The 11,464-nt window shown below is 52.8% G+C and overlaps 2 protein-coding genes across 2 annotated transcripts; one reads left to right on the top strand and one right to left on the bottom strand.

Moving 5' to 3' along the window:
- Positions 1-336: 336 nt before the first annotated feature.
- On the bottom strand, positions 337-2,117 carry MAA_05913 (map kinase; the record flags this gene model as incomplete). The annotated part of the gene is made up of 3 exons (XM_007823911.1): positions 337-466; positions 538-1,199; positions 1,257-2,117. The coding sequence occupies 3 exons, from the start codon at positions 2,115-2,117 to the stop codon at positions 337-339; spliced, it is 1,653 nt and encodes a 550-aa protein (XP_007822102.1).
- Positions 2,118-6,008: 3,891 nt separating this feature from the next.
- Positions 6,009-7,658, top strand: MAA_05914 (DEAD/DEAH box helicase; the record flags this gene model as incomplete). Its single annotated transcript, XM_007823912.1, has 1 exon — positions 6,009-7,658. One exon carries the CDS (start codon positions 6,009-6,011, stop codon positions 7,656-7,658), a length of 1,650 nt encoding a protein of 549 aa, XP_007822103.1.
- Between the last annotated feature and the right edge of the window lie 3,806 nt (positions 7,659-11,464).

The following is an 11,464-nucleotide window of genomic DNA, read 5'->3' as shown; positions in this document are numbered from 1 at the left end:
ACACCGTCCCATATGCAGTAGTAGGTATGCTTTCATCGCAAGGTATCTTGCCACTTGTGCAGGCGTTTCATATGAATGCGATGGTCTTCTGGTCTGTGCAGACTTTGGTAGCAATAAAAATGCAAAAAATTGCGGTGCCGATGCTCATGTGTCCGATTCAGCATTCAGTGCGATTCGTAATCCCAAGTGTTGGTTAGGCCGTTAGAATAAACCCCTGTAATATATAGTAGGGTAAGAAGCGAGCGGCCGTGATGTTCTCATCAGAGTGGAACTGATGCAAATCCCTTTTTTCACGAATTGTATACAATTGGTACATGATATTTATGACGCTGGTTGTTACTTTTCCCATTTCCACACGGAGGAAAGATATTTAACCATGTTAACTCGCTTGGGGCGCATGTCAAGCATCCAGGGGTGCTCAAGCATCTTCCATGGGCTGGCTCGGCGATCGGGTCGCTTCTCTAGGCTGTGGAAATGTTAACAAGCGCAAAGGAACTTGAAAAAAATAAAAAGAGGGGGTAGGTGGTAGGTACACACCAGCACTCGATGAAATATTTGAAGTTGTCGCTCCAGTACACGTTTACATCAGGCTCATCCTTGAGCGTCGGCACCGGCTGCCGAACAATGTAAGTTAGCAAGTCGATCAAACCTGCTCTTGGTTGCATCTCGGTCCCATCTGCAGGGAATGGGAAGCGATTTTGAGCAACTTCCAGTAATGTTACACCCGTGGACCACACGTCAGATGTAATTGTGTATGATTGGCCAGTGATTCGTTCGGGTGCCATGTAATAACTGGTGCCGATGAATGTGTTGGCCTCTCCCTTAGTTCCAAAGTCGCCAGAAACCCCAAAGTCACACAGCTTCACGGCTCCATCTCGACACAGGAGGATATTCGATGGTTTAATGTCTCGGTGGATGATCCGTCGAGTGTGGAGGTAAGTGAGTCCGCGCAATACGCCCTCGGCGATCTTTCCCAGAACCTTCTCTCCTGTTCGACCATCTTGTAGCTTGACCTCTTTATAGATGCTGTCCAGTGACCCGCCTTCACAGAACTCCATAGCAATGGAGATGGTGGCGGTGGATGGGTCGACAAAAGCACCGTAGTAACGACAGATGTGCTCTGACGCGCATTCTTTGTTGAAGCCCAACTCTCGTACAATCTGTTTCTTAACATCAGGATCCGGGTTGGTAGTAATAATCTATAACCCACGGGTCAGTCCACGTTAGAGTTGAGCAATTACGAGTAGACGGCTTACTTTCAGCGCAAACACAGTCTTGCGTTCTTTCAGTCTACACCTGGTAACAGCACCCCCGGCACCTTCACCCAGATGACCGAGCTCCTCAATGAAATTATTCATGCTTGCAATTCTCCAGCCTTCATCATCAAGATCCTCAACATCGGCTTCTTTGAGCTTCTCCAGAGTCCAGCCAGCAAAGGTAGCGGAATCTTGATGACTGCCATCTCTTTCCATGGAAACGCCGCCTTCGCTTCTTTCAGAATACATGGATCCCACAGCTGATACCGGATCTGGAGTACCTTGAGTTCTTGTTACCGGAATAATATACTGCGAGGCAAACGAAAGGGCAGAAAATTGAGATCCTGCCGAAGTAGGATTGCTTGCCCTGCCGTCTAAAGGTCCAAAACTACCGGACCTCGAGTGGGCTGCGCTACTTTCGCTGCCGCCGTCGGCAGACTGGCCGGGTTGGATTCCTTGTGATCCGGGAGGCTGCTCATATGGCGTGGCTCGCGTGCCCATAGGAGTGGCCAGATGTAAAGTTGGAAGCGGCGGCCTTGACGGGGTAGACTGAACTTGTTGTTGGCTGCCGACCGGTTTCACACTTGGAGACGCCGGAATAGAAATACCAAGCCTCGGGGGACGGCCACCAGAGCGGCCACCGGGAATGGCCGGTCTGAGGATTGGAGCGGGAGATGATAGTTGAGGAACGACATTGGAAGGGGCAGAGGTTGGCGGTGCTGCTGCAAAGGTTGGCTGTTTGAGAGGAAAATTCCAGTCAGTTCGCTGTATGCAAGAAAGAGTCTCGTCCACAAATGCGGCACTCACCAATTGTGCTGCTGGGTCAGTGCCCTGTGACTGCGAGCCTGATGTGTCCGCCATGACAACGATGCTTATAAGCCAGGGCCAGGGCGGCTACCAGAGAGCTGCAAACGAGGGAACGGCACCTCAGATGCTTCTTATGGCGAAGAATCGCCGTGATGGTGGCTGTGGTTGCGGCCAACAGGTAGAGATGCAGCTGGATAGAGTGCCACGGTACTTGAGGGGGGCCAAAGAGAAATTAAAATCATGCAGAGGAAGAAGAGGTGTTGGTGGGAGCAAAAAAGCTCTCTCGAGGGAGGTATTGAAGAGTGTCGAGAGATGGTATCGTCGTGGCTCGGTCGAAGACAGTTAAGGTCGGTTGTTTTTTGAGGCCCAAAAGGTCTGCCGGAGCACACGCAAGCTGGTGTCGGATGATGCTCTGCGGGCACCGACGATGAGGGGGATGCTGCAGTGGGGACGGGGCGGCTCGACTAAGTAAGTCAGGTCAACGGCTTGGTGGGATTCAGATGGTCCAACAGGTACCAGAGCCTCCAGTCTCGTGTTTATCTTTTTCTTTCTTTCGCTGGCGGGAGAGTAAGTGAGTGAGAGGCGACACTATATGAAGGTTCCAGCACTTGGTAGCTTTGGCACGAGCAACAGACGTCACGGGAAAGGGGGAGGGTGAGTTGAATGCAAAATGATTTGGAAAAGGATGAGTGGCCTGCATCTGGCGTGGTTGAGAAGGATTTCAATGTTTCAATGCAGCACAGGCGGCAGCGGGCTGGATGAAGGAGGTGCAGGTGGGAACACAGAGGCAACAGAGGCCACAGAAGGACTCGAGCTGCGGGCAGACATCGATCGACCTAGGACTTCTTGGTGAGGGAGTTACTTGGGCAAAGTACCCTTGACATGTACGCAGCTGCTTGCGCTCCCGCACTGCTGCACTCCTGACTGCACTCCTGCGTTGCCGTGGTTGTACCCCCTACCCTCATGTCGAGGTACACGATCGAGTCCTTGGCCATGGCAGACTGGTTGTTACGCCGACCTGCAACATTCGAACTCTTCAAGGCCAGTTCTTGATCTGTGCGCCCAGCGCTCGAGGTACTGATGCTGCGGCTCTCGCGCTGGGCAATTGCTCCAAACGATGGTACTCCGTACATGTACATAATACCAGACTCGAGTCCAAGTCGCTCAATGGCTGGCACTGGGCGCTAATCTGCGACCTGCATCGCCCCGAGCACCAGTTGACCAGCTGGGCCAATCGATGCTGCTTGTCTGCTCCATGTCGGTGCTCCCGGTGCCGTATTCAATGTTTGGCCCGCCATTGACTGATCTGACAGACACCGGAGACCCAAACGCCCCAGTGCGCTCAATGGCATCACCCAAAGCCATCGTGAAACACTCAAGCCACCGGCTGGAGCTTCAGTGGCTCCTGCATGTGTGCATAATTTCTTGGTTCCAAGTGGCAGCATGGCGGAGAAGCCAAGAGCTCAGCACTTGTCCAGTCCGTCAAGCACTTTGCCACGCTGCGTTTGATGTTTCGATATTCTAGTCCTTGTTGACTCCGTACTTTTCAAGCCAAGCAAGCACCTTGGACTACACAATATATTACGTACTAAGTACGTACCTGGTAGGTACCTGTGTACGGAGTAAGTACTCGGCAAATCGTCTGCTCTGCTATCCAGGTGTCAACTGGCAAGTGACTACTAGTGGTGCGTGCTGGGTGTTTTCTTCTCTTCTGCTTTACCCGTGTGCCTGCGTCCTGTACGCCTCCTCTGCACCTGCAGTCAATCGGAACAATTTCATCGCCTTGTCAACCATCAAGCTCATTGTCTACTAAACCCAGGACCCGGCCACAGCAGGTGTACATGCAGAGCCTCCAATGTCTGCTCGCCTGTTTCCTCGTCCCTCCCCCAGCTCTGTTGTCAAACCTGGGGCGGCCCGGACCCCGGGCCTGGCTTGCAGGTCCTTGGTGGGTGATTATTGCACATGTATTTTGTCCTGATGTAACTAACCGAGCACATCAACAAGGCTCCAACGGATTGACGGCAACTCATCCGGCTTCGCCCAATAGTTTCCTCGGTACTCCGAACAGTCCAATGCATCTGGCGATCACTTGTCCAGTAAACAGATCTGCTGCCCCCCGCCCACCATCACCAGTTACTCTACATACACGTCCCCTTTAGCTGTACGGAGTATGTTAGGGCTTGTCTCGGCCTGTCATGGCCTGTCCAATGCGTGGTGCGACCCATCTTGCCATCCCCCAAAGCTGGCCTGCTTGTTGGCTCCGTCTTCAAGCTGGCCAACGAGAACTCTGTCGGTCACCAGGAGGCCGTTCAGAATGAAGGCGCGTGTCGTGGTGTGTGTGTGTGTGTGAGAAAGACCACTGCATGTTACATAGGATGCCTGATGTGGGTGGCCGTCACAATCACTTACTACAGTTCAGTAGTTCTCTCTTCCTATGTCCGAGTCCTCTGTTCAAAACCCGTCTTTTGAATTGCTGCCCGGCTCGCAAATGGGCCTTCGATTGCAGCTTGGCAAGCAATATGGCATGATTCGGTCCAAGCGGTCCAAGTTGTGGTGGACGATGGGAACACGATTGACCGAGCGGGCTGGCGGATTATGCGTTCTGCTTTACGTATGCACCCTTCTACCAGCTGTACGTTTCGCTTTCTTCCGGCCCTAGATGGTGTATCTTCATGGAGTACTCCGTACTCCGTACGAAGATGGGTATTCCACCCTTGGATGCAACACGAGGAATCAGGCAGCATCGGCTCGGCATAGCATTCCCTTACAAGGCTCAGCGCCCACTCCAGCTGTCAGCCTCAGGAGTGAGCAAGCATGTTCCCTGGTTGGGTTATGACAGTTTCAGGGGGTCAAGTGCATGCAATGAAAGTCTGGAAAGGATTCAACTACCTAGGTGGTATCACTGCGTCCATGGGAAATGTAAGTGGGTGAACTTGTGATGATACATATAGCGATATAGAGCCCTTACACTACTAGGAGTGATCTGCACTTTTTGTAGTGTAGGTGGCGGAACCTTTTATCAGGAGTGCCCATGACGCTTGCCGGATGTCACCTATAGATGGACAAAGCCCTCTGCTCGCACACAAAACATCGTCCACGCAATGCGCTACCAATAGAAGTCAATTGTTCAGAAGTACTACTTGGAGATCATGACTAGGCACCTAGGTAGGTATGGAACCATGCTTCCCTGGTGACAATATTCAATATCCGAGCCTGTCAGTGTTATCGTAGCTTACTTCGTATAACCCCGTTCCTGAAGATGCAACTGCATTTGTCGCCCGCTGCTTGTCTCAGCACACTGTTACGCCTTGGCCGTAATCCTCTTCCTAGACCTAGCGGTGCAACAGGGAAGATGCTTTCACCAACCAACGATGACGATTCCCGCCCCTAAGCGCGCGTCTACAGACCTCCATATTTTGTGCCACTGTACTCCGTACTAACGAAAGGTAGTTCCCAGGTAGTTCCCAAAGAAGACCTTCGTCCTTGAGGTGCGTATGGAGTAATACAGAATGCGCAGAAAAGACCCCTTTAATCTCAGTGTTGAAAAAAAAAAAAAACAAAGCAACGCCACGTGTATTGTAAGCATTGCGACCGAAAACAGGACCGAAGCTGACACGCCTCGCATTTGATGTACTCCAGATGCTCGTGGCGAAGCTTACGCCAAGGTCTCTCTGTAAAAGCAGGTACGAGGGACATCCAACAGCCCACCTGCTCCAGCTCAAGCACTCCGCAGGTTGCTCCCAGCCCTCCAGAGTCCCCCATCAAGTGCCAAAAAAGCGCCTGCCACTGTCGGGCCACACTGGTCGCCGCCCCACAAAAAATTCAGCTTGGCCCCCACTCACCATGAAGTCTTCCAACTTTTTATTTTTCCCACGCCATGATGGAACAGCCTGCTTGCTAAAGCCCTTCGAGGTATTCCAAATACACCGCAGGTTGATGCCCATCATGCCCAACCGGGTAGCGATGCGTGCCCCTGTGGATTTCGAAGAGTTGAATTCTGCCTCTGATGTCGACAATGCACCCGAGGTCGAATCCTCCTCCGAGTCGGATTACTTGGACAGTTCCGGAGCAAGAAAACGACGACGAACAGCATCTGCAGATGATGGCGGCGATTCACTGGACCTTGACCAAGCCGAAGATGAAGACGACAGTGAAGATGATGAGAAACACTTCCAGACAGTACTTTCCACCATCAAGGCACCATCCCGAATAAAACGAAAAGCAAATCATACCCAAGCTGAACAAGAGGCCATGATCCAACCGAGTAATCCAATTCTCGCACCAACTGACCCAAACACGAGCTTCTCTAGTCTCAACGTTCGGCCATGGCTCGTACAGTCGCTCGCGAACATGGCTATTAAACGACCCACGGGTATTCAAAAGGGCTGCATACCTGAAATTCTGAAAGGCCGAGACTGTATTGGTGGCAGCAGAACCGGTTCCGGAAAGACAGTCGCCTTTGCTGTTCCCATATTGCAAAAGTGGGCAGAAGACCCTAGCGCTATCTTCGGGGTTGTGTTGACGCCTACACGGGAACTGGCACTTCAAATATATGAGCAGTTCAAGGCTATTTCATCTCCACAGAGTTTGAAAGCTATCCTAGTCACCGGTGGCTCAGACATGCGAGCTCAAGCCATTGCGATGGCACAGCGACCGCACGTTATTATTGCTACTCCCGGCCGATTGGCAGATCATATTCGAACCTCTGGAGAGGACACTATATGCGGGTTGCGGCGGGTCCGTTTTGTCGTTCTTGACGAAGCTGATCGGTTGCTTCATGCTGCTGGACCTGGTAGTATGCTGCCTGATGTTGAGGAGTGCTTGTCCGTTCTTCCTCCTGCAGCGGAGCGGCAAACTCTCTTGTTCACGGCAACCATCACACCTGAAGTACGGGCACTAAAGAGCATGCCACAAAAACCAGGGAAACAACCCGTCTTTGTATGCGAGGTGGATACCCAGATGCTTGCTATTCCGACTACCCTACATCAAACCCATATTCAGATTCCCGTCACCCACAAGGAACATTACCTCCACGTTTTCCTTCTCACTGAAGCGAACAAGGACAAGACCATCATCATCTTCTGCAACAGAACGGCTACTGCAGACTATTTACACCATCTTCTCCGACTCCTGGACCATCGCGTTACCTCTTTACACTCCAAGCTTCCTCAAAGACAGCGGATTGACAACCTCGCTCGATTCCGTGCATCTGCTGCTCGTATTCTTGTAGCCACAGATGTTGCTGCACGAGGTCTGGATATTCCTGAAGTGAGTCTTGTTGTCAACTACGATATTCCAAGGGACCCGGACGACTACATCCACAGAGTTGGTCGTACTGCTCGTGCCGGACGCACGGGTGAGTCAGCCACGTTTGTAGGACAACGAGATGTGGAGCTTGTGTTGGCCATTGAGAATCGAGTGGGCAGGCAGATGGATGCCTGGGAGGAAGAAGGTGTAAACCTGGAAACCAGAGTTCTTCGTGATGCGCTCAAGGTCGTGAGCGAGAAGAAGAGAGAGGCGCTGCTGGAGGTTGAAGAGGGCAGAGAGGTTGGGGGCAAGCGAAAGAGAGCGAAGATGAAGCTTCGAGCTGAGTGAATACAGTCAAATAGAACCGCATAGACGATATACCCTTGGGTTTGCATTTAAATACAATAACATGAGAGGCAGTTTGAGACCTTTTCCACGATGGTGTCTCACAGACGCATCTTGGATATATTTAGTCAGCTGTAGATTTGGCGTCATTCGTCCACGGGAACATGGTGTAGGTCTCGTTTGTCGAGTCGAAATTGATTGTGCGAACCTAGGAAGACAGCACGCAATAGCGTCAGTGTGTAAGTTGCATCATGCCTAACCCGCTTCTACTATGAGACGTATAGAATCACGTTTTCCCTTTTCTGCCGGTTCTCGCATTCCCGCGACCAAATTGCAGTTTCAACATACAAAAACACGAGAAAGTCGTTCATGATTGAACTGAGTCATTTCGCAACAAAGAGTCCAGTCCATGCCATGTCAGCCAACCCGTCCTCCAAGTCAGGTTGCTTGTGCGTCTGTGCAAGTTGAAGAAACATCCCAATGCCCAATTAAACAGGCCTTGACTCACTTCCCGTTTCCGAATTCGGCTCTGGGAATGAATTGTAGCAGCTGAAGACGACACGGAGGTGTCGCACGAAGGCTCAGAGACATGGGACGAAGGAATCGGCCCCTCGCCATCTTGATGTCGTCGGCATACCGCAACGAGACATTCGTATGACCGACAGTGCGCCTCGGCTCCCGCTGCTTCGGCTATCCGCAGCGCCGGCATCTCATCGACAAGAACGAGCAGGTCAACCCCGCGAATGGTGCTCTTGAAACATTCAACGCAGTGACCGTCTCGAACTAAAGCGAGACCGGGGGACTCGAGCACGTCACACACCATAGGTCGGCTCGCTTCCTTGTAGTATCCGAAAGCACTCACAAGGCGCTACACATCGGCTCGCTATTAAGCCCCGACCCTCACGCACGATGCTTTGTAGTCGAGGCAAAAAAATAAAAATGAAATGAAATAACACCCCGGTCCAGCAAGCGAACATGCCCACACGGATCCATCGGAGAGCAGAGCAACGCAGAGCAGACCAGAGCCAAAGCTCACAAGGCTGAACAAGGGTGCCCTCCCTTTGAAGTCATTAACCCGGTTATCGCCGTAAAAGCGGGGCGCCACGAGCACCCTTCCATGACATGCTTCTCGAAGGACCACGGTCGCAGGCACCGGCCAGCCGGAAACTTTTCTTGCAGCCCTCCTCTCGGGCCCGAAGGCACAAGATGCCGCTTCGCACCCGCCAGGCACCCCGTGGCCCCGGGTACAGCGGACGAGTTGTCAGCTCCGGGAAATATCTTGCATCGCGGTCATGTGCCCATGTGCCGGGGACTCGAGAAGCACCAGCGGCGGTTTTTTGTCTCCGGTCCACGGCGTCCTGTTCTGCTGCGGAGTGCGGAGGATTCGCCTTCTCGTTGGCGAGGCCATTTCTAGATGCACGCCTCTGTCGACGGCGAGGTCATGTGAAGCCCTTTGTGGCCCATTGTTCCCCCCGTTTCCAGTTTCCCGTTTCCCGTTTCCCGCGGCTACGTACGGAGTACTACGTACAGTGTACACTACAAATGATATCGAGGCCAGCGTGCTTGCCCATGATCTGATCTGTTTCGGCAATCATGGGTCGACCTGCTCTGTCGGCAGGGTGGCTTGACAATGACGGACGGGGGCTTGCTGCGGAAAAAATACATGTCAAATGGCACTCTGCACCGGGACGAATTTGTAAGGCCATCGGCACGGAGTCTGGCAAAAGGCCGACCAGCGAGCCTATTGTGGGCCCCGCTTTTTTGGGCCGCTGACTGAGCAAAGGATTTCTTTGTTTCTTTTTCTCCCCCCCCCCCCCCCCCCCGGAGCTGAGGGCTCGGGGATTAGATTAGATGGCACACGATGAATAAGCCGGGCTTGATGACGCGAAGGGCGGATATCCATCCAATGTTGTGATGGTGGAGGAATGAGGCCGATTTTTGGGAGCGGGCTAGCGAGATGCGTTGGGAAAACAAATTGACGGAAATTTTTTACATCTCATGTGCCCTCTTTTGCACGACTGGGCATAGGTCGTCCCTTGGCCCGGATCAACGCGAGCACGGTTCACATGCTGCCAAAGGCAACGCAAATGCACAGTCTCATCAGGGCAATAGTAGAAGCAAACGGCGACGCATAAACCGCGTTAAGACTATCAATCTCCCCGTGCGGCAAGGGCACGTGTATCCGCGCGCCCAGCGTGTAAAAACGTGTCCCCTCCCCAGGAAGGTATACTAGTCATGCCAACGGTTCCGCATTACGCCGCAGGCACCGTTATGCCAACGGATGACATCTGGACGGGGTGATGATTGCGGACTACGTATTGTACTAGGCGCGGCGGACCTGGACAAGACGGTGAATAGCGGAGGTTTCGCGCTTGGCTTTGGGCTTGGCTTTGCCGGTTCCTACTACTAGTGCTAAAGTAAGTAGTCAATGTCAGAGAGAGATAGAGTACGGAGTAAGCAGAGGGAGCGAGAGCGAGCCATGTGCTGCCTGGATCAGGCGAGTGTGTGGATGCCGCCCTTGACAATCTAGGAATGGCCTTTGAATGGTCGACGTGGAGATTCGCGTCCAGTGCATACTCCGCAGATTGGGTCGCGGGACGTGAGATGGCGGACGAAATGGCTTGCGTAATCAGGAACGACGTCGCGAGATCTGAGGTTGGTGAACGAAATTAGGCAGACAGAGCGTTCAATGTTGTGAGCTGAGAGAGGAATCTGAGACGTCTGGTCCATGTTAATGGTGAAGGGGTGGTCTCGGCTACCAACGCAATGTAACCGGGTGCCTGGCTTGATGTTTGATCTAATTTATTATCGGCGACCTCGTTCAAAAAAAAAAAAAAAAAAACCACACACTGCAATGTCTTTGCTGCAGTTCCCTGATTCGACAGCAATTGGCGCGAATGATTCGCCAATTCTATGTAATGCACCGTCACGATGAATCATGCTCAATCTGACAAGACGCATGGCCCTTCGGACTCGGCGAACATGGTGCCGCCCAACTACTCCGTAAAGCGGCACCCAATCTCTCCAGTCTCTTGTTAGTCACCAGGGTGGGTCCGTGCAAAGCCCAGCTGCCTGGCCGAGGGTGGGGAGTCGACTGGAAGGAGTCATCATCAAGCTCAGCCCTACTGTCGGACCCCTGTCAGGCCGCGCCGCCTGCTTCGTTGTCTGGCCAAGGTCTCGTCGTTGCCAGTGTGGCTTTGTCGCTTTCGGGTCCGTCGCATTGTCCGTCCTCCCCCTCAGCACTGCAGCGCGTTCCTGGCTGCTGCGAATGCGAGGAATGCGGGCATGCGTTCGAGTCGGCTTCCCCAACAAGCAAACTGCAGCGACATGTTGGGCGGCGCGCATTGTTCGAGTGAATTCATTACCCCTTCCGGCACAAGAGGCGCGCAAGATTGCTTCGTATTACATGTATATGTGTACTTAGATGTACGCCCTGGCGACTGTGGCAGCATGACGCCCTTTGCTGGCGTGCTTTGGCGCATGTCTTGTAATGCTAATAAGTCATGGTCGCGCGGAGAATGTGACGGAACCAGAGCGAATTGATGGGAATGGTGTTGCGGACCATGGAGATGAGGGCGACTGGTGCCGTCATGTGTCTCATCACATTGCATGTGCCGGCGGCAGCCACATGAATGACAGTCAATCGCTTGCTGAGAAATACTGGAAATCCGGGCATAGGCGGACATAGTGCTCCTGGGCACGTACCCGGTGATGTCGCTCCCAGGGAGCGCGAGCAAACGCCGTTCGGCCACTGAAAGTGACGTGCTATAGGCTATGTGTCACTAGGTCGTCGAGCATCGAATCTGATT

This window comes from Metarhizium robertsii (assembly GCF_000187425.2).
Source record: "Metarhizium robertsii ARSEF 23 chromosome Unknown MAA_Scf_2, whole genome shotgun sequence".
NCBI lineage: Eukaryota > Fungi > Ascomycota > Sordariomycetes > Hypocreales > Clavicipitaceae > Metarhizium > Metarhizium robertsii.
The sequence above is the reverse complement of the archived record's forward strand: the minus strand, read 5'-3'. Positions and strand labels throughout refer to the sequence as shown.